Source organism: Dipodomys merriami, unplaced genomic scaffold, assembly GCF_024711535.1.
Source record: "Dipodomys merriami isolate MVZ:Mamm:240054 unplaced genomic scaffold, mDipMer1.0.p SCAF_14, whole genome shotgun sequence".
Classification (NCBI taxonomy): domain Eukaryota; kingdom Metazoa; phylum Chordata; class Mammalia; order Rodentia; family Heteromyidae; genus Dipodomys; species Dipodomys merriami.
This window is the reverse complement of record NW_027202715.1, coordinates 23,655,202-23,678,842: the sequence shown is the minus strand read 5'-3', so window position 1 is coordinate 23,678,842 and position 23,641 is coordinate 23,655,202. Positions and strand designations below refer to the sequence as shown.

General features: G+C 40.5%; 2 protein-coding genes across 2 annotated transcripts in view; one reads left to right on the top strand and one right to left on the bottom strand.

The window, feature by feature from the left end:
• The window catches only part of Jmjd1c (jumonji domain containing 1C), a 184,539-nt gene extending 183,245 nt beyond the window's left edge, over nucleotides 1-1,294 (bottom strand). Inside the window, exon 1 of the mRNA XM_070021012.1 lies at nucleotides 1,191-1,294. The gene's annotated coding sequence lies outside the window, so the exon portion shown is untranslated. The remainder of the gene's footprint in view (nucleotides 1-1,190) is intronic.
• Nucleotides 827-23,641, top strand: part of Reep3 (receptor accessory protein 3) — a 74,855-nt gene continuing 52,040 nt past the window's right edge. The window contains exon 1 of the mRNA XM_070021015.1: nucleotides 827-1,027. Within this exon, the coding sequence (XP_069877116.1) occupies nucleotides 996-1,027 (32 nt within the window). The 5' untranslated portion in view covers nucleotides 827-995. The remainder of the gene's footprint in view (nucleotides 1,028-23,641) is intronic.

Genomic DNA, 23,641 nt, shown 5'->3' with positions numbered 1-23,641 from the left:
GAGTATCTGGCAGGCTCACGGAAATACTGGAAATCCGTGTCTGTAAAACAACCTTTGCACAGGCTCCGAGGCAAAGGTGCCCTTAAGAGGCCCAGCACAGCAATCCCATTACACCCACTACCGCAAACAAGAAACCCAGTGCTCTCCTCAGCCCCTCCCCGCACTGCACCAAGGGCCGCGAGGCACACCACCGAGAGGCCTGTGCAAAGCGCTCCCGACGTTATTCCGGTTCCCCTTGAAATGCGGTACCCCGTAAGGATGCCCTTGGTGCCCAGGCCTCCTCCAACGCGTGGGGACCGGATGTAGACCAGCACTTCTCAAAATCCTGGCTCCCCAGGATCTAAAGCCCGATCCACACGATTCCATCCGACACGGCTCCTGCTGAACACTTCCTTCCCCCCCCCGCCCCCGACCCCACACACACGCATGCAGTAAACGACCCCTACCCTCAAGTCCGGGTCGTCGGCCTCCCACCTCCTCTACCACCGGACGGGCGTCCCAAGGCCTCGGGGAGGCGGGGAAGGGAGGGTTAGAGCGCCAGGGCGGCGATCGGGCCGCGGCTGCGAGGCCGGGAGGCTCTGGCAAGGGTCCTCCCAGTCCAGATCCCCCACACCCGCCGCTTGGCCCCGGCCTGGCCCACGTTCCTCCTCCTCCACCACCACCACCGCCGCCGCCGCCGCCGCCGCCGCCACCGCCACCGCCACCGCCGCCGCCGCCGCCGCCGCCGCCGCCGCCTATCAGCGGAGCGCAGGGGCGGGGCCGACCGACTCCGCCGCGGCTGGGCCGACGGGCGGGGACGGGAGGGGGGCGGGCGGGGGACCGACCGCCTGGTAGCTCAGGCCGCGGCGCGCAGACACCGGGCCCGGCTCCCGAGGGCGCCAGCGCGGCCCCGGGAAGCGCGAGGAGCCGGAGAGCGCGCGGCCTGCCGTTGGCGGCCTAATCCGCCGCGCTCAGCACCCACCCGGCCCGAAGTGGAGGCCCTGGTCCCCGGGAAGATGGTGTCCTGGATGATCTCCAGAGCCGTGGTGTAAGTGCCGCTCACGGCGCCCCGCAGCTCGCGCCGAGGTCCCCGGGGGAGGCGCGGGGGAGGCGCCGGAGCCCGGAGGAAACGGGAAGGCCCGATGGGCGGGGGGGATGGGACGGCCCGATCTTGGGCCTGCTCGGTTGCCGGGAGCCCTCGGCCTTCTCACCCTGGTCCAAGTCGCTGCGAAGCTCCGGGCGGCGACCCGGCGGCGGCGAAGGCTGCTGCGGCGCGGCGCGGCGCGCTGCGTGCTGCTGGGCACCCCTGCTCCGGCGGCGCTGGGTGGGCAGGCGCTCTGGGCCGGCGGCGCGCGCCCCGCTCCCGCTCCCTGCGCTGCGCTGCGCTGCGCGGCACCGCCCTGCGGGCCCGGGAACGGCGGCGCGTCTGGCGGCGGCGCCCTACGCAAGCTCCGCAGACGCCGAGCGCGGGAGGCTGGCCCCGCGGAGCTCCCGCGGACGCGGCGGCGGCGGTGAGCCTTTGTATCCCGCGGCTGGTGCGTGGCTGTGTCTCTCTAGGCGGCTGTTTGCCATTCGGTCACGTGTGGTAGGAGGAGAGATTCGTCTGAAAACCCGAGACCGTTCAGGGCTCTGGAGCCCCGGGAAAGGGGGTCCCCAGTTGTCCCTGGGTTTACGAAAAGGAGCTCGTGGTGTTTGAAAGGTGACCCCCCGGCCTTCCTCCTCCACATCACCGACTTTGGCACCGCTTTGGCGGAAATGTATGCAGAGGGATTGAGGGCTTGCAGGTGCCTGTTGCCTTTGTTCCAGTGATTGGTGCATTTCATTGTACTCCACGTGGGCTGCAGGTCCAGAAAAGGGGGGGGGGGGGGAGGAGAAGTCTTCATGTTGTTGTTTGTCCTTTAAAGGTATTTGTTTAAATATAAGTTAAACTGATTTTCTCCCATCCTTCCCATCTTTGCCTTGTGTCCTCTTTCACAACAACAAAGCCAAATAAACAACCGTGACGCAGTACCCGAGACGATGCTTTCATGCGATGTTTCTATGAGGGGCCAGGCTTCCCCGATTAGCTCTATAAATTGTGGTTCTTCCCAAATTGTTATTTATTTTTTTCCCTTGGGAGGAGGAGCTAAATTTTGAGTTTGGGTCTTTGTTAGGGAGGTTTATTGCTTAAAAGCTTTATCTGATTTGTAATAGGACATTCAAAATGTGTCATCTAATCAAACCTTTCTGGTTTGGAAGTCTGAAATTTAGTACTTATCCAAACCGAACTAAAGTCAAGAAATGAACAATTATGCCACATATCACAGATGCCTTTGAACTGTTTGTTTTAGCCTTTTCTAAGCTGGTCCTTGAGGCTCTCATTTGGGTAATGCTGGATGTCTTTCTTGACCTAGCAGATGTGTCCCACCATTGTGTCTACACCTAGTGCCCCAATTAAGAATCTGACCTTTAAAGTAATAATATTAATAATAATGCACTCTGTAGGTTCCTTTGACTGGTTCTTACACTGATAGAATTCTGTGTATCTAGAACACATTCACATTTATGGAACACTTTGACTTACTTTACATTACAAAAATCAGATTTTTGTTTTTGATCAATGTCTACAAATATGGATGTCTCTTCTAGTGCTACTTATAATACAAAGGTCAGTGACACATAGTTAATCTTAGTGCAACTGACAGTTCAGATGCACATTATCTTCAGTACAGGTCAGAATGTCAAGTCTTGTAAGAGTTACACCCAATATAATACCCAGTGTTAGACAAGGAAGGGATTATTTCTACTTGGAGAGTCATCAAAAGAAGACCAAAGAGATTACATTTGAAATGACCCTTAAAGAAATAACCTATTCTAGGCTCACGCCTGTAATCCTAGCTACACTGAAGGCTAAGATCTGAGGATTGAGGTTCAAAGCCAACCTGGGCAGGAAAGTCCATGAGACAGCAAGAAATGAAGTTGTGGCTCATGTCTTGAGGAAATAGAAAGGAAGAAAAAGCTCAGGGACAGCTTCCAGGTCATGAGTTCTTGCTCCAAGACTTGCTTGAAAAATAACCGAAACAGCCAAATGTGAATAAGGAAAGAGTTCCTGATACCACGATCAGTAAGAGCCAACACTGGAGAAGAAAGATCCCAGATTAGTTGAGTAGATTTGGGGTCTAGGGAGAAAAGGCCAGAAAAGAAAATTGGGGTCTTTCAGGAAGAAGAGATCTATTAAGGCACTAACAACATTGTCTTAGAGGATTCTTTGCTGGTAGTGATTGAGAGACCTCTTAGGAAGCACCTAAATGAAGAGGAGATTGAATATACAGTACTAGGAACTACAGAGGGTGGGGCTAGGAAGGTGGCTCAATGGTAGAGTGCTTGCCTTGTATGCATGAAGCCCTGGGTTCAATTCCTCAGCACCGCATAAGCAGAAAAAGCTGAAAGTGGTGCAGTGGCCCAAGTGGTAGAGTGCTAGCCTTGAGCTGAAAAGCTCAGGGACAGTGCCCAGGCCCAGAGTTCAGGCCCCACGACCAATTAAAAAAAAAAAAAAACAACTACAGAGAGTATAAGGTTTGAGGCAAAGAAAAGGGAGCAAAAAAAATCTGAAGAAGGAAAAAAGTGTTCTAAGTAGCAACTGTATCTTCTTACGCACATTAAAAAGCACTCTTGTCACAAAACATGAGCATCTTTTACATTTATTCTTCTTTGTTCCTCAGTCTCTAAGAGTGAAAAGCAATTCTAGCGTGTACATAGACTTAGACATCTATCTCTCCCACACCAGAAGATAGAATTTACTTACATTCTTTCTACTCTGCTGAAACAGCCAGCTCATCCTGAACAAGATCAGACAGTTCTCTCAACATGAACCCTTTGGTGGCATGAGCAAGGAACAAAGGAACCTCTATAACCAGAACTCCCAGTATACATGAGCACATTCCCTCCAGACCTTGCCCTGTAACGCTGGGAGCAAGCACACTGGAAACATTCCTAGATCCTACTTGTATGATCTGGGGCAGCATACTAAACCTATCTGAACTTCAGTCTCCTCCTCTTAAAATGACTATAATAAAATTGACTGAACACAGACAAAACAGACATGTTAGCAATTCTTCTATATGTATGTGCCAGACCAGAGCTTGAACTTGAGGCCTTATGCTCTAGATAGAATTTCTTGCTCAGAGTTGTCACTTTACCATTTGAGCCATGCCTTCAGTACAGTCTTTTGCTCATTTATATTCTGCCAGGTCTGGCTTCAAACCAAGATCTTCTCTCAGCTTCCTGGATCTAGGATGACAGGTGTGAGCCACCTGCACCTAGCTCAAGTTAGCAATTTTGAAGGGATGATAATCTCAGTTTATCAAATGATAGTGCATTCATATGTAATACCCATACTTGTTGAAATATGATTCACAAAGGAAAGAAAATCCCATTTTCTCCTAACTTCTCTTAATTTATTTGTATGGTACATCCCTGTAGTTAAGGTCAGGACAAAAGCCAGATTACATGGATTCAAATAGCATCTTTGCCATATATTGACCATAACTGGGTTTCAAACCCAGTGCTTCTTGCAGAAGTAGCAGGTACTCTCACCACTGAGCTACATCTCCATAATTTCTTATGGCACCTTATATTCATAAATCCTTACAGTGCTTTAACTAAAATAGCTTGCCTAAAACAAAGATCAGGAAAGAAAGATCAGGTAGTAAACCATTTTAAGAGTCATGGTTACAAAAAGAGACAGAGACCTTGAGTACCTTGAATAGCTAAGAAAAGTAAAGGAAATGCTGACAGAACGAGAGCTCTAAAAGAGGCATTACCTAGATGCACTTTTAAATGTGCAAGGATCACAGAAACTGCTGAGAGAAAGAGTTCCTCTCCCCCACTTCAAAGTAAGTTCTCACTGATGCTTGTTCTGTTTTATCCTTTCCTCACTCTTTCTCTGCTTTTCCTTCTTTTCCTTTTATTTGCTGTAAGGCTGAGAACAGAATGATATAGTTTCTAATATGTATATAGAAATGATCATTTTAAGAGCTTAGAGTGTAATCTGCAGTCTTCCAGCAGACAAGACAGGAAGCTAGAGATATATAGAAGATTCAGGTGGTGATGAGGAGAGAGAGAAAAGGAAAGATGGTAGAAATCAATTCAAATATGCCAATAATTGTAATAAATGTCAGTATATTACAGTATCTTATTTAAAACTCAGATGGGGAATTATAAAACATTCTAAACCATGATTAAAATTCTTACCGAAATTATATTATTTTCATGTTACTTCTGTTATTAGTGTTTGCTTTTTGTCTCTGTGAGAAAGTGCCAGAGAGAAGTGAATTTGAAACAGCAGGATGTTTTGGCTCACAGTCTTGTAGGTTTTAATCCATGGTTGTTTGGACCTGTTGTTTTGGGCCTGTGAAGGCATAATATAGTATATCATGGTGGGAGCATGTGGTTCAGAACTCTTTTTTTTGTTTTTGTTTTTATTTTGCCCCCCCTTTCCCTTCCCCCCCCCCGCCAAACTTGTAAAGTTCGTTTTTCAACATAAGGACTTGTACATCTCATTGTTGCAGTGAGTCCACCTGTATCCCTATTTAAATGATTTGTTTTTTCCCTTCCCCTCCACAAATTATACCAACATCAAATACAATGAAAGCAGGGGTTATACTGTGAGGGAGGGACGTACAAAGCAACAAAGAAATCATATTATAAATATGTTAGAAACCATCACAAGAAAGAAAAAACATTTGAATACTTATCTTAGGGTTCATTTCACCTAACATCAACTTATCTGACCTTTTCTGCTGTCTCAGACATATGCTAGTTATTGGAAATAAGGGAAACCATGGGACCTATGTTTCTTTGGGCCTGGATTACTTCACTTACTATAATTTTTTCCAAGCCTTTCTGTTTCCTAACAAATGGGGCAATGTCATTCTTTCTGATGGAGACATAGAATTCCATTGTGTATATATACCACATTTTCTTGATCCATTCATCTACTGAGGGACATCTGGGTTGTTTCCATATCTTAGCTATGGTAAATAATGCTGCAATAAAGATAGTTGTGCTGGTAGCTTTAGTGTGGTCTTGTTTGTGATCATTTGGGTAAATGCCCAAAAGTGGGATTGCTGGGTAATAGGGGAGCTCTATGTGGAGTCTTTTGAGGAACCTCCATACTACTTTCCAAATTGGTTGAACAAGTTTACACTCCCACCAACAATGCAGTAGGGTTCCCTTCTGTCCACATCCCCTCCAGCAGAACTCTTTTTTACCTTATGGCAACTAGAGAAGGACCCAGGGTTGCAGTACATATCCTTGTAAGGCATGACTTAACTTCCTTCTGTTAGGCCCTCCTCTTAAAAGTTTTCCACCCCTCCACTGAGTCAGCCTTCAGTACATGGGATTTTAGGGGACATTGACATTGACAATCCAAACTATAACAAACCTAATAAGCTAATTATTTGAAGTTTATAGGGGAAAATGCACAATCAGATAGTGTACCTGTGAAGTACAGGAAATAAAGACTTGCCTGATTATACGTAAAGATTGTGATGTGAAGATAGTAGTATTTTTGAAGCAATTGATGTTACTGAAGTTAATGGAACACAGTAAAGAATCTAGTAACTAACCCAGGCTTGTATGGAAACCTGACATGAAGTAGTATTCAAAATCAGCAGAAAGGCTGGGACCTGACTTAAGCATTTTACCTGGCATGAGTTCAAATCCCAGTGAACCTCAGAAATAAATCTGTGGGAAATCCAGATAGGCACAGTAGCACATGCCTATAAGCCCTAGCTACTTGGGAGGCTGAGTTTTCAAGGACTTCCTCCAGTACATATATTCATGTATCAACCCCTCCTCATCAAGATTCATTTCTACTACATTCCTGAAAATATTTTATTTCTGCCAGTCTATGTGAAAAGCATCCAATTATTGTAAATATCCTTTTAAGGATGTGTGTGTGCGTGTGTGTGTGTGTGTGTGTGTGTGTGTGCGCGCGCACGTGTGTGTGTGCGCGCATGTATATGTGTGCATGCTCACCAGCATCCACGTGCCAGTCCTGGGGCTTGAACCCTAGGTCTGGGTGCTGTTCCTTAGCTTTTTTGCTTAAGCTAGCATTCTACCACTTGAGCCATAGTTCTACTTCCAACTTTTTTAATGCTTAGTTGGAAATAAGAGTCTCACTGGCTTTCCTTCCCCAGGCTGGCTTCGAACTGTGATCCTTAGATAATTTGCAATCCTACCTATTACAGGTGTGATTACAAGTGTGAGCTATGATTACACCACCTGTCCAGGATTTATGGGTTTTTTTTTAACTCATTAGAAACTGTTCTTGTCTAAATTAAGGGCATTGAAGCTAGCAATAGAATTGGCTTCATTACATTAAGAAAAATGGAAGCAGGGCGCCGGTGGCTCACGCCTGTAATCCTAGCTACTCAGGAGGCTGAGATCTGAGGATCATGGTTCAAAGCCAGCCAAGGCAGGAAAGTCCATGAGACTCTTAGCTCCAATAAGCCACCAGAAAACCGGAAGTGGCGCTGTGGCACAAATGATGGAGTTGCTCACCTTGAGCCGAAATGCTGAGGAACAGGCTCAGAGTTCAAGCCCCTCAACCTACAAAAAGCAAGGAAGGAAGGAAAAATGGAGATAATTTTGTACCTCACAGCAATGGATAATGATCAAAAGATAAAAAGAATTCTTTAAAATTCATAGTCAGAGCTGGGCACTGGTGGCTCATGCCTGTGATCCTAGCTACTCAGGAGGCTGAGATCTGAGGATCACGGTTCAAAGCCAGCCGGAGCAGTAAAGTCTGTGAGACTTCCAATAAACCACTAGAAAACCGGAAGTGCCCTGTGGCTCAAGCAGTAGAGCACTGGCCTTGAGCTGAAGAGCTGAAGGGACAGTGCCCAAGCCCAGAGTTCAAGCCCCACGACTGACCAAAAAATAAATAAAATAAAATTAATCAGATGCCAGGTGCTAGTGGCTCATTCATGCCTGTAATCCTAGCTACTCAGGAGATTGATATCTGAGGATTTCAGTTCAAAGTCAGCCCAGGCAGAAAAGTCTGTGGGACTCTTATCTCCAATAAATTACTCAGAAAAAGCCAGAAGTGGTGCTGTGGCTCAAGTAGTAGAGCGCTGGCCTTGAGCACAAAGAGGCTCAGGGGCAGCACCCAGACCCAGAGTTCAAGCCCCAGTACTGGCAATAAAAGAAAGGAAGAAAGAAAGAAAGAAAAACTGTGACAACTAGACATATAAGAAGACAAAAATCACTAGTTTTCAAAAAAAAAGTTAATCAAGAACATTTTGAAATCCTGCTTTATACCTCTTAGATTACAAAAATTAAGAAGTCTGAAAATACCAAGTGTTGACAAGGAAGTATAGAGCAACCAGATACTCTTTATGCTGGAACTGCTTTGAAAAAGACTTTGGCCCTACCTTACAGAGTTAATCATTTACATACCCTGTAACCCAATTGTTGCATAACTAGCAATCTACCATAAAAGACATTTGGCATAGGTACCAGGAGATATTTGCAAAGATATTTAAAGGAAAATTCTACCAAAAAATGCTATTTTATCTGGACAAGAATATTAGACAACAGTAAAACTGAAACCAACATGTACAAATATTAGAAAAATTAGTGTCTTTAAAAAAAAAAAAGCAAGCGAGGGTCCAGACATGGGTATTTATGCCTTTAATCTCAGGTACTGGAGAGTTTGAGATCAGGAGGTTATTACAGTTCAAGGTCAGCCCCAGCAAAAAATAGTGAGACTCCCTTTTCAATCAATAAAGCCATACATGCTGGTACATGTCTGTGATCCTTGCTATGTGCGAGGCACAGGTGGCACCTAGCAAGCACAAGGCCCTGACTTAACCCAGTATTCAAGAAAAGAAAAGAAAATCTTGATTTGATATGATACCATTTTAAAGGCCTCAGCATAGGCAAAAGTAGACAATATATAGTTAAATCACACATATATATGTTCGTATATTTGTATGCACACACGTATACGGCAAACCTATTTTTCAGAAAGGGGTGATAATTTAGGATAGAGATTACCTGTTAGGGCCTGGAAAGGTTTCTGAACCATATTAATTAATGATATTTTGCTCATTAGGTGACAGATTTTTGCTGTTCATTTTATATCCTTCATGCCTTAGAAGTATGTCTCATGTATGTGTCAGAAGTATGTTGGTTTCTTGATGTCAGCTATTACAGTAAAAACATGTTTAACACTTGGAGTGAGTCAGGAACAAGAGATACATTGTCAGGACAAGCTAAGACAAGCAGGAAGGAGATAGCAACAGAAAGGAGTTGCTCATCCTGTCCCAGTCCATATGCTTCTTGCTGGTAGAGAGGCCAGTTTGAGTGCTGAGCCAGGCCACAGATGGAGGCAGCAAAGGGGCTGCACCTGTTACTATCAGTATGTGAACAGAAGGCCAGAACCTCTGTGAAATCACCAAGCAGGTCCTCTCTTGTCTTCTTTTTCTTAAAGCTGAAATGAGTTCAATGAAGAATGTCCAACTTCTTAGTTACCTACAAGATCTTTGAGAGTCTAGAAGCAGTAACATAAATAGCTCCTTAAATGTTTTCTTTTACATTTCCACTTTTTTTCAGGTAAACATTGCCCACTTGATACATGTGGAATTTTGCTATGGGAAATAGTTCAGTGTAAATGCTGTAAATTAATATGGCTTCAGTATAGCACTTTATAGATTATTGCCTTTAAGAGATAGTATGGACACTGAAGCATAGATAATATATTTCACTCAACAACTTTTGCTTTATATTCTTAGTGATATTGCTGGTCTATTTTGATAGTTTGGCTAGTCAAATTTGTTACATGTGTTTGAAACTCCCTTATGCCAACCCAAGAGTAATTTAACTTGATCTGTTAAATATAGACCAATACAGGAAATAGAACTCAGGGAAAAAGAGCTTGACTAGCATGCAAAAAACCCTGAGTTTATGGGCTGGGATGTAACTCAGTGGCATACTAGCATGTAAGACTGATGTGTAGAAAACTAGAAAATACTAAATGGAGAGCTGGGTGTTTCTATGTGATCAGTCAGCATTACCATGTGGAGGCATGGCTAAGACATTGGTCACTCATTGGTTGCCAGGATTGATTTGGCCTTCAGGCTGCCTCCATGCTCCCTTGCCATTCCATGTGTTGTGCTCACTTGGTCCAGAAACAACACACAGAGCCTCATAGCACCTCAGAAATGTGATTGCGAGATCATAAACTGGTCCATTTGCAGATCTGTCTGTCAAGATTTCTTTTTTTTTTTCTTTTATTTTTATTTTGTCAAGATTTCTAACTGAAGTATGGAAAGTAAATAACTTTGCTAGATGTGATTTTTTTTGTTTATCTTATTTTTTATTTATGTGGTACCCAGGAGTTGAACCCAGGGCCTCATTCATGTTAGGCAGTACTCTACCACTAAGCCACATTCCAGCCCCTAGATGTGATTTTTTTAAAGTCATCTATACTCCCATACTCCAGCAATTACCCACCAATTCATTGTCAACATCAATTTCACTTAAAAACAAAATTAGCATAAAGAATGATAACCTACAAATAGGCCCTGAAAATAATGACCATTTACTTCTGGCCAGATTCTTGTTTTGCTCTGGATTTATCAGTCATAATTTTTGTCAATACTTACTCATTCAAGACAATCCTAAAACTTTCCAATACACAGTCAAGATTTTTCAACTTTATTCATCTTCTAAAAAGGAAATTGTAACTTGAGACAATTTAATATTACAGCTTTGAGCCATAAAAAGTTCTTTTTCCAAATACGTTAACGTGTCATTTTACTTGAGGAATATGGCTGGTAAAATTGTAATTTTAAACTTTAAAACAATGTTAAAATTGCAGGGCGCTATGGCTCACACCTGTAATTCTAGCTACTCAGGAGATGGAGATCTAAGAATGAAGGTTCAAAGCCAGCTGGGGCAGGAAAGTCCATGAAACTCTTGCCTCCAGTTACTCACAGAAAAAGCTGAAAGTGGTGCTTTAAGTGATAGAGTGTTATAGCCTAGAACAAAAGGACCTTAGAGATAGCGCACACATCCAGAGTTCAAGGCCAAGGACTGGCAAAAAAAAAAAAAAAAAAGTTAAAATTATTTTCATTGTAACTAAACACCTAAAAAGAGAATCCATTTTTTGAGTTGTTTATAATTGTACATTTAGAACAGTGCATACTGGGCATGATGGTCATAGCTGTGGTCATATCTGTATTCAGTAGGCTGAGACAATAACCCCTAAGTTTGGGACCAGTCTCAGCAAATAGTGAAACCCTGTTCTGCTTAACTTGAGGATAGGGATGGAGAGGGAATAATGGGAGAGAACAGTGGAAGGGGTACTTATAATCTTTTGGAATTGTAACCTCTTTATACAAATACTTAATTATTAAAAGAAAATAAAGAACATAGCTCATAAAGTACTATACCATGTTTTAAAGGTTTTTAAAACATTCCCAAAGATTCTGATTGATCAGTTTTTAAATACCCATCAAGTGATTGGAATGTCCAGTCACACTTAAAAACCATTACATCAAAGATAAGATAGAAAATGTTGTGATGGTTTCTTTAGGGGAAAATGTCAAAAGACCATCACAGAATTGAGCTGCCAAATATTGTCATTCTAAAAATAACTAATTATAAGGCATTTTTATAATTATAATAAAAATTGTGAGACATCTTTGGTTTGTTTTTCAGTAATGTGAGGATACAGCAAGGAAATTTGAGTACCTAAAAAAAAAAAAAACCTGAACCTTAACAAGAGCAATCAAGAACAAGTAATCTTTCCAAACAAACTTGATTGGCCTTTTTTAGATTTAACTACAGAAGTATTAGAAGCAAGGAATGTAGTAGATGGAATGTCTGGATTTTATGACAACTCTCTGTACAGTACCTCATGAAATTCAGCTTGGAAGTGGATTTCATACTCGCAGCCATCATGAGAATAAAGTCTCACAAACAACAGAATCTCACGTCCCTAGGTAGTTATGTGGTATTCACAGCAGTACACATTTGTGCTGCCCTAAAAAGATCATTTGTGAAGTTTCTCAGTATGGAGCCTTCTAGCTTTTCAAAATCATTTCATGTCTTTGAAAGTATCGACAGTATTAACACTGTAAACTAGAATATGTTACATGTCTCAGATTTTTTTTTAAGTAATAAAAACTTAGAGGATGGGAGAAATAGGAAGACAGAAGCCTCAGAGCAGATTATATCTTCCAGAGCAGAAAGACAGAACTATTTAAACACCAGCCCTTCACAGACTATATCCTGAAATCAAAGGACTATATGAGACCTTGACATTTCCACAATTTGAGTACAATTTCATTTACTCCTTCAGTTTTACTTATCTGTTAAATTTAAGCAAAATTAATTTTTAATTTTAAGTGGCTTATATTTTAATATGCTACTTTTATATCAGTCTTTTTTCTCTGTTAACAAGTTAAATTTAATCAAATGTTACCATTTATTTCTAGACAGCAGAACTGGTAGTGAACTGTAACTTATTCTTTTTAATAATGTTTCCCTGCTTAATATGAATGATGGCTACTACTATTTATTTTTTTAAAACAATTAAACAATGTGCTTCTTAATTGATTTTCCCTCAAATAATAAATACCTTTTTTTTAAGTAGGGTTTGCTATGTAGCCTATACTGGTCTCCAACTGCAGAACAACCTGCTTCAGATTCCCTAATGCTGGGATTATAGGCATGTGCCAAAACATCCGGCAAGTGACTTCATTCCATACCTTCACTCATTCATACCAACCATAACTAAAACATTTAGTGCGACTCATTGAATGGCCTCTGTGTCTACAAAATAAACTGAAATATTTACACATTTAGGTAGCCATGTAGATTTAACTGTATAAAGTGATTAGAAGGATGTGATACCTCTTTTCCAATGTTGTTTGTGTACAACTCTAGATATGCCATAGCACACCAGAGTTGCTTATCAAGTACAATTTACTCTTCTTAAGCCATCCAATGAAAATTAGACAATAGAAAGTAAACTTGAAAATATATAAGCCAATGGTAAAAGTGATTGAGTAGCATGCACAAGGTCCTGGGTTCAACACTCAGCATCCAGGGAAGGAGGAAAAAGTTTCTACTTTTCTACCTATTCTGTATAAGAACAAGAGATTGGTGGTATTTAAACCAAAGAAGCGGTATTTACTAGCTAGAGAAGTAACAATCACCTAATCACATAATTTCCTACACAGACATTAATGGTCGCTGTCCTAACACATTTATTATATCTACAGAACCATTTTTTATTTTTATTTATTTTTATTTTTTATATTTTGAACTCTGGGCTTGGGCACTGTCCCTCAGCTCTTCAGCTCAAGGCTAGCACTCTACCACTTGATCCACAGTACCACTTCCAGTTTTCTAGTGGTTAGTTGGAGATATGAGTCTCATGGACATTCCTGCCCGAGCTGGCTTTGAATCTTGATTCTCAGATCTCAGCCTCCTGAGTAGCTAGGATTACAGGTGAAAGCCACCAGCTCCCAGCCTAGAGAACCATTTTTTAAAAGGTAATAAAGTCTTCAGATACATTAGGAAAAGAACTGGATTCTTAGTTTCTTGTTTAAAGTTTGGCCAATAGCATTTTATTTGGGCCTTCTTCATGACTTCATAATAAAGATATCTCAACAGATCATGTACCAGTGGCTCATACCTATAGTCCTAGCTACTTAGAAGGCTGAGATCTGAGGATCACCATTCAATGCCAGACTGCTCTGGAAAGTTTGTGAGACTCATCACCAACTGAGCACCAAAAAAGCCAGAACTGGAGAGCTGTGGCTCAAGTGGTAGAGCACTATCCCCGAGCAAAAAAAAAAAAAAAAAAGCTTAGGCACTGTGCCCAGGCTCATGAGTTCAAGTCCCAGGATTGGCTTAAAAAAACAACAACAAAAAAAAAATAACTAAGGTTCTAAGGATGATTTGACTATGTTGTTTCTTTTGTTCATAAGCAAGAACAATAAAGAATAATAGATATTTTGCTAGTTTTTAGTGGATCATGACTGATGCTAACTACAAAAGGCAGCTGACTTTTACCTTGCAGGTAAGATTGCTTTGATAGTTAAGGAATAAATCTCTTTGGGAGAAAAAAAAATCTTAAAAGGTTTAAGTATTTAGTGGTGAGAACAGATCACAAGGGACAAGTCGGGGCATGCATAATTTGTTATGATATTATTATCAGTGTGTGTGTGTGTGTGTGTGTGTGTGTGTGTGTGTGTGTGTGTGTGTAATTTGTTATGATATTATTATCTGTGTGTGTGTGTGTGTGTGTGTGTGTGTGTGTGTGTGTGCAGTGTGTTTCCTAAAAGGAGTTATTAGAATGTTCCCAACTTTTCTTACATGGCCATTTATATTTGTGTAATTGCATCTAACCCCTAGCCTGACCATACCAAAGAATTCATTCTAGTGTGACTACAAATAAAAAATGTTAAAGTCTGTAGAATACAGAACACTATCTATATGAGTTTAAGATGAGGATAAGTGGGACACACAAAAAAGCATTCATGATAAAGGAAAAGATGGATAATGATAAGCCAGGTGCTGGTGGCTAATGCCTATAATCCTTGCTACTCAGGAGGCCAAGATCTGAGGATCATGGTTTGAAGCCAGCCTGGAACAGAAAAGTCCCCTTGACCCTTTATCTGCAATTAACCTCTCAAAAACTGGAAGTGGAGCTGTGGCTCAAGTGGTAGATTGCTAGCCTTGGGCACAAAGTGCCCAGGCCCAGAGTTTAAATCCCAAAACTGACCAAAAAAAAATTTTTTTAAAGATGGATAATGATAAATTGTAATTAACTAAAATTAAGTACTTCTTGGTCAAATGGCATCATTGAAGGTTGAAATGGCAGAAAACATTTGTGTGTATAAAAGTAATAATGGCTCAAAGTCCGAATATATAAAGAAACATGAAGATTCTTAACATTAAATGATGTTCTTGCAAATAGCCAAGAAATACAAGAAGAAAGGTATTTCTCATTTCTGCTCTAGAGTGTTGACAATAGTATAGCATAATGCAGAACCACATTTCTAGTCTCTTTCTATTTCTTTGGGAAAGTAAGTAGAGCTTTCTAGCTCTTTATACCACTATACATATAGGACTGAAGAGGAATTAAGATTTCCTTGTAATTCCAGTCTTTTTTTTTTTTTTTTGGGGGGGGGGTCCGGTCATGGGCCTGAACTTTGGGCCTGGGTGCTGTCCCTCAGCTCTTCAGCTCAAGGCTTAGTACTCTACCACTTGAGCCACAGTGCCACTTCCGGCTTTTTTCTTTTTGCTTATGTGGTGCTGAGGAATCGAACCCAGGGCCTCATGCATGCAAGGCAAGTGCTCTACCACTGAGCCACCTTCCCAGCCCTGTAATTCCAGTCTTCAAGAGATGGAGAAAGAAAGTCAGCTTGAGCTGCGTAGACCTTGTCTCAAAAGAAAAAAAAAAGTAAGATTATTCAAATTGAGCATGAATTTGAATGGCTCTACACTTATATAGAGAGGAAAAATTTTCAACTGAACTGAGGTTGTTCTTTGAAGTAAAGCACTTCTATGTATCAAATGAAATTTAGGCACACTGGAGCATAATGTCTTTAGAGTTGTAGGCTTCATCCTTGTTGCTATAACCTGTAGTATTGAGGATAAGGGCAGAAAAAAATATGATCAACAAAACTAATGTTTATACCTTAAAAAGAAGTACCACTGGGAAATGAGAACTTAGAGACGATTCTATGTGCAGAATACATATTTTATTCTACTGTTTCACAGTGGCTTTTTCCTAAAGGTAAGTAGAGGCTTTCCTGAGTATCAATTATTGATTGTCATAGGAAGACAGTTTTCACAAGATAGCACTGGGATCCAAAGTAACCAGCATGTGTCTAGTGGAGACTGGAAATGATATGGATAGAAAAGCATCTGTGTTTAGAATGCTCCAGTGAGCAATCACACTCTCCTGAGATGACCCTCTACTGTTGCTAGGCACTTGTTTCTGTTTCGGGAGTGGGTGGCAACATTATGTAATGCTGAACCACATTTCCATCCTCTGTATATATTGTTGGGAAAAGAATTAGCGCTTCTTGGGTTATTTTATACTATTAAGTCTTTGGAATTGAATATACATCAAAATTCTTCAAATCTGGCCTAAAAGTTGAATGTATGTACATCTGAAAGAAAAAATATACTCAAGCATGGGATTACCATTTAAAAAAAACTCTTTCACTATAAGCATAAAAATATTAGGCACTCCCATGCACAAGCAGTAGTTGAGATGATTCATTTATATAATTTGCATCAGATATAGGGAACTCCCATATCTCTACTTTATTTCTTCTAATCCTAGAATTGCCTAATACAAGAAACTGATTTTTTTTTTTTTTTTTTTTTTTTTTTTTGCCAGTCCTGGGGTCTAAACTCAGGACCTGGGCACTGTCCATGAGCTTCTTTTGCTCAAGGCTATATCATTCTACCACGTGAGCCACAGCACTACTTCAGGCTTTTTCTGTTTGTGTGGCACTGAGGAATTGAACCCAGGGCTTCATGCATGCTAGGCAAGCACTCTACCACTGAGCCACATTCCCAGCCCTGTTTTCATTTGTTCTTATAATTCTTTCTAATAATCTCTTCTCAGAACAAAGCCTCTGAAAACTTTTTAACATAAAGAGCAATTTAGAATTTCAGCATCCAAAACAACAGAAACATAAGTGTAACTATGATGAACCCCACTAAAATAAGAAAAAATACTAAATAAAAATTTTCTCTAATAACATTTTCAAATACACTGTAAGTCTTTCAGATTATAAATATTCTTAAATACAAGGAAAACCAAGTACCAGCTATTAAACAAAAACTTTAGATCACTGATTATGAAAATAATTTACTATTTCTGTATATGAGAACTGGAAATGTTTGATGATGATTTCTTCTAATAGATAAAATAAGCCATTTGAATTCTTTTTTAATGCATTATAAGCTGATACAGATTGTAGCAATGAAAAAAGAAGAAGAGGAGGAGAAAGAGGAGATTGCTCAGAGGCCAAAGCCCAGCAAGGTTTAAAATAAATAAATAAATAAACAGTGAAGCTCTCCTAAGGAATCTCTTGAAACCTAATAAGTTTAAGTTCTTTGTTTACTTGGGGCATCCCGAGCAGGAAACGACACCAAGAACAGATGCCCGCAACTAAAGAACTAAAGTACAGGAAACACAGAGAGAGTGGGGGAGAGGGAGAGAGAGAGAGAGAGAGAAGATGGACAAATAGCACAGGACAAGTATATTAGGTTTAAACCATTCATTATAATTACAATAAATATAAGTTCATTAATGGCTCTAATTAAGAGAAAAATTTTAATCCATACTTTAATTACATATTTACAACAATATAGAATCACTTTATATCCATAAAATAAAATTGCAAAAAAAATAGATGAGAATAAGCAGATATCTCATGTATTAGGGTTCCAAATGTTTTTTTTTAAGGAAGTGGAATATAACTTCCCAGTCCTTAATTTCAGGTTGACCATGGTGATTTCCTTATAAAATGAGTGTTATAGAAAAGTGAGAAGGGGTGTTAGTGACTTTACCTGGCACATATAGTACTTCAGCAAGGTGCTCAAGATTCACATTATCAGTGAATGTGTGATGTGTGATGAGAATGGCATTTCATCTTCATGTACTTCCTCCCCAAAACCCCTGTTCTAAGTGTAACCAGGAGGAAAACACTAGCTAAATCCTAATTGATGGACTCTCTAAAATCTGGTGCTCTTAAAAACTGTCAATAAGAAAAGCTTCAGCAAATTTTTTGATACCCTAAGGTGCATGATGATTAAATACCATGTAGTAAGTAGACAGACTCTAAAATAATACCCTAGAACAGAAAGGTGTAATGTAAAAGCCAAGCAAATCTGAATAAAACAAGCTTTAAGTTAGAGTATTGTGTTGTTACTGGTTCATTAGTTGTGGCGTGCCACAACTAATTGTACCATGTCAATGCCCCAATTAATTGTACCATACCATTTAAAAATTTTAACAGTAGGAGAAAACAGGTATAGCTATAAGGGTATCCCCTACCAGTAATACCCATAGAGTTTTTCTATGAATATAAGACTATTCTTTTTATTTTATTTTTTATTTTTTTTGCCAGTCATGGGGCTTGAACTCTGGGCCTGGGTGCTGTCCCCCAGCTCTTCAGCTCAAGGCTAGCACTCTACCACTTGAGCCACAGCACCACTTCTGGCTTTTTTCTGCTTATGTGGTGCTGAGGAATCGAACCCAGGGCCTCATGCATGCAAGGCAAGCACTCTACCACTGAGCCACCTTCCCAGCCCCAATATAAGACTATTCTAAAGCCAGACACTGTAATTACACCTATAATCCTTCAGAGACTGAGATCTGAGTATCGAAAGTTCAAACCCAGCCTGGGTAGGAATGCCCACTAGACTCCTATCTCCAATTAACCTGAAAACCAGAAGTGGAACTATAGCTCCAAGTGGTAGAGTAGTTGCCTTGAGCAAAAAAGCTCAGGGACAGTACCCAGGCCTTGAGTTAAGCCCCATGACAGAAAAACAAACAAACAAAAAACTATTCTATTATTAAAATATCTTTATTTTTACTTTTGCCAGTCCTGGGGCTTGAACTCAGGGCCTGGTTGCTCTCCCTGAACCTCTTTGTGCTCAAAACTAGCACTCTACCACTCAAGCCACAGTGCCATTTCCAGCTTTTTCTGAGTAGTTTATTGGAGAAGAATCTCTAGACTTTCCTGCCTGGGCTGGCTTTGAACCTTGATCCTCAGATCTCAGACTTCTCTGAGTAGCTAAAATTACAAATGTGAGCTACCAGCATCTGCAAAATACTATTTTTTAAAAAGTACATTACAGGGGCTGGGAAGGTGGCTCAGTGGTAGAGCTCTTGCCTTGCATGCATGAGGCCCTGGGTTCAATTCCTCAGCACCACATATGCAAAAAGAAAAAACCCAGAAGTGGCGCTGTGTCTCAAGTGGTAGAGTGCTAGCCTTGAGCTGAAGAGCTGAGGGACAGTGCCCAGGCCCAGAATTCAGGCCCCACGACCAGACCCAAAAAAACAAAAACAAAACATTACATGCAGTGTGCTCTTTCAGTCCTGGCTAAATTAAATATTGTCTCTTACATAGCCATAGTCTAATAACACCTAAGAAATATAATATTGCTAAGATATTAATACCTGCAAACTATAGTCCATGTCAAGATATCCAACTCACTCTAATAATTCACTGTGTATCTCATTGATTTTATACAAAAATCCAATGAAGGAATATTGTATTTAGTTGCCAATTCTCTTTAATATCTTTAACATAGAACAGCTCCTCATGAGGAAGAATTTTAAAACTTCTCAACTGGTAAATGGACTGTCCTTTGTTTAATCACTTATAGGTTTTTTTTTAGGGAAGCTTTAGCTAGAGTGGACTATGCCATTTTCCAGGGAAAAACAGTAGAGTCATCCTAAATTGGCTTTCATGAAACAATGAGCAATGTTGCCTGAAAGGCAGGGGGGCTTGGTAGTACCAGCCAGCCAGCCACCCAACCCACTGGTTTTATGCTGTTGTTACTGAGGTCAGAATTAAATTAGATAGTGGTATCATTCTTGTGGCACACTTGTTTCTCTGTTTCGTTGTCAAGACAGATAATGAAGTTCACACTTCCTTATTTTTCCTAAACTAAGAAAGTGTTTAGATATTCTCTCTGGTGATCATCTCAAGAAAACATGAACATGTTAAAATATTTTGCAGTCTTTGTTTTTGTGCTGAGGTTATTACTTTGGTAATATAATTTCTCTTTACTGTTTGTTTGCCATATAAAATATAAAATAAAAACACCCAGCCTTTCAGCCTCATTAATAAAACTTAATAACATACAGGGAGCCTGTGAAACAAGAGCTCTCAATGTGAAGAGAGAGATTGTACTAGCTGTAGGAAATAATGTGAGGAAAAAATGACTGAGTTGGAGATAGTGGAGATACTGAGGCAAACTATGAAAATCACTTCCAATTGAACAATGTCTCATAAGGAGATGCAGTACTCATCTGTGAAGCCTGAGGCATAGACTGTATGGTAGAGATAAATGTTTAATAGGAGGCACTGGCAGAGATTTTAGACTTGGGTTCAATTCAGGGAAGTTCACTTGGTGGTCATGGGCTACTGAAGTACACAGGACAAGGATCCTTGTTTATGGCTTCCCTTACTCATCTTTTTATTTGCAAAGAAAGATGTATTTTAGGAAAGGGAATTTTTTCAACGTCTTCAAAAATGGTTTGTGTGTGGTTTTCCTTCACCAGAAGCTGTTGTGTTGTTGTTGTTGTTGTTTTAAACTTTAGTTTCTAACTGAACTCTGAAGGTATCTTTAAGCGGATGGAGCTAATGGTTAGTTTGGGTTTACAAATCCTGTGCTTAAGGGGCTAAATAAAGCAAACAGTTCATGGGAGTGAAGAATTACTCAGGAGTCAGGAGTTGACCAAGTTATGTGAGTATTTCTTAACCCCTTCCACTACAACTGCCTAACCAGTTTGATGGGAACTGAGGAATGTGACAAATGTTGACTAAGATTGGGACATTCAAGGCTTAGTACACAATCACAAAATTGGTCTTGGATATTACAGTGTCATATGTTATGACACTATAGTATTCTTGCAGGTTGTAATTATGATTAATAACTTCTGATTGTCAACTACAGGGGGTGGTTGTTGTTCTTTTGGGGGGTATGACAGTACCATGGTTTGAGTTCAGGGTCTCATGCTCTTGCTTTCTTGCTCAAGGCTGGCCCTCTAACACTTGAGCCACACCTCCACTTCTAGCGTTTTATTGGTTAATTGGAGATAAGTCTCATGGACTCTTAGGCTGGCAGATCCTCAGATCTCAGCCTCCTGAGTAAGCTAGGATTACAAGTATGACCCACCAGCACCTACTTTTGCTTGGGTTTCAATTTTGGTATAGAGCAAAGATTAAAGGTCTAGAGCAAAATTCTTGAATTGTTCAATGTTTATTGTTTTTTTCTTTTGTAGAATTTGAACAATAGCATCTATACCACCTATTAAGTTCTTGTAGTGGCATCATAAGGGAAAAATTGGAGCTGGTAAACTGGAACTCTATAAAGGACAGGGGTGGGAAGTCTTTCTTTAGCTGTGTGAGCCATGCTGTCCAACACTACCCAAAACAAAAGATGCCAAGTTGCTTAATTGCTTCAAGTTTCCTTTGTTCCTATAATGTACTTCTTCTGTACTGTGTTCAGCATTCTTTTTAAACATTTTTCTTTGGTTGGGCTTTGCCACATATAAGCCCCTGTGGTGAGAGTGAGGCATGGCCAGGGGAGAGAGGGGATTGGGAAGATTTGCTGTGGCTTTCTTTTTCCCCCTAGTTTTATGTATGTTGCTTTCCTTTTAGAGTAGAAGTTAAAAGCTCTGGAATAAAATTAGAAGTTTAGTTCTGACATCCTAAAAATCCCAAACTAAACAGCTCCAATGACTGTTATTAAAAACATGTATAATGCCACTGTCTTTTTCTCCCAGAAGCAGATTTAAACTTAAGCCTTTGGTTCTAGAATTTCCAAAATTAAGGCTTTTTTTTTTTTTTTTTTTTTGGGTCCGGTCGTGGGGCCTGAACTCTGGGCCTGGGTGCTGTCCCTCAGCTCTTCAGCTCAAGGCTAGCGCTCTACCACTTGAGCCACAGCACCACTTCCGGCTTTTTTCTTTTTGCTTATGTGGTGCTGAGGAATTGAACCCAGGGCCTCGAGCATGCAAGGCAAGTGCTCTACCACTGAGCCACCTTCCCAGCCCAATTAAGGCTATTTTTCTTACTAACTTAGACCTTTTCTTCCTGTGTTCATATACTTTCTTAAGGTTCTAGCCACTTCACCATTGTTTTATTATATGGGACCTATACCAACAGAGATTTTTAGCAACAAGTCAATTTTTCTTAAAATGCATATAGGACAAAAGTTTCACTTTATTTTGACAGTGGTCATGCATGAACGTTTACTAAATTGTTTAAATAATGGCAGAATGACTCATGTAGGAAGTTTGTCACAGGAATATACATAGGTACCAGATTTATTACTTGACCTTACATCATTGATATTTGGTCTTGAACAAGCATAAATTATTTGCAAATATTTGTTAAATTGACATTTTAATTTACTAGGTATTTCTTTTCTCTTGATTTGACCTGATCTCGTAGGTTTACTTAAGTAACTTTAAAACAGACATCTACAAAAGTCAAGATAACCTACAGATAACATTTCTCTCTCCCACCTGCTCTCTCTCTCTCTTTCTCTCCTTTCCCCCTCTTTCTCTCTCTCTCTCTCTCTCTCTCTCACACACACACACACACACACACACACACACACACACACACACACACACACACAAACATACACACTTTCTCTTTTTGTGATACTGTGGTTTGAGTTCAGAGAACAAGTACTCCCTTGAGTTTCACTTGAGCCATGCCGTCTAGCTCTTCTTTTTTGCCTTATGTTTTAGATAGAGACTTGCATTTTTTTGACCTGGGCCAACCTCAAGTGAGATCCTCTTACTTATGCCTCCCTATATATATAGGCTTACATATATACACCACTATGCCTGCCTTGTTTATTAGGATAGGTGCCTCACTAACCTTTTTCCCAAGCTGGCCTTTTAGCCTTGACCCTATTTCTGACTCCTGAGTATTAAGGATTACAAGGGTATGTCTAGGCTAAATATTACTTTGTTGTTGTCTGCTTATTTTTATTTACAATTCACTTATTTTATATTATTTTCAAGTAGTAGTACAAAAGAGTTTCAATTCAACATGTGAATTTATGAGTACAATGCATCTTGATTAGTGTCACCCCTTCCATCATTCTTCTCCCCATCTATCACAACCCACCATTCCTTCAAGCTACCTAGTTCCATTTTCATATATATATTATATAATATATATATACCTGTATATATATATAACTTGAAAATTGTACACATTACTTTTAAAACTCTAGTTAGAACAAGGGTAGGACTCTTCTTCTGCCAATGGCCATTTGGATATTTAATATCATATGAAAGCTACATACAATTACATAAACAGACAGCCTCCAGCAGCCATGAGAAACATGAAAAATGTACATGTCTGTCCTGTCACATGCTAAATGTCCAGAGGCCAGATGTTTCCCGCTTGAGTTAAAGGATGGACACATTGGTTCACACCTGGAATCCCAGATACTAAGGAAGTGGAGATAGGAGGATCATAGCTGAAGGTCTCAGCCCTGGTTAAAAAAAAAAAAATTCATGAAATCATGTCTCAAATTATAAACTGTAATTCCAGCTGCACAAGAAACATAGGTAAGAGGATCATAGTCCAAGGCAAGCTAGAGTAAAAAGGGCAAGACCATATTTGAAAAATTATGAAAGCAAAAGAACTGGAGCTCAAATGGTAGAGCACTCACTTAACCAGTGCAAACCATGAATTCAAACCCATTACCCACCCCTCAAAAAAAATTTTTTTGTTTAGAGCTAGGCATGGTAGAACAGCTTTTAATCCCAGCACTCAGAAGGCTATGGATAGAGGATCATGAGTTTGAAAGCAATTTGGACTACACAGCAAGGCTTTTGTCTCAAAAAACCAAACGGGAGTTAGACTGAAACCATTTT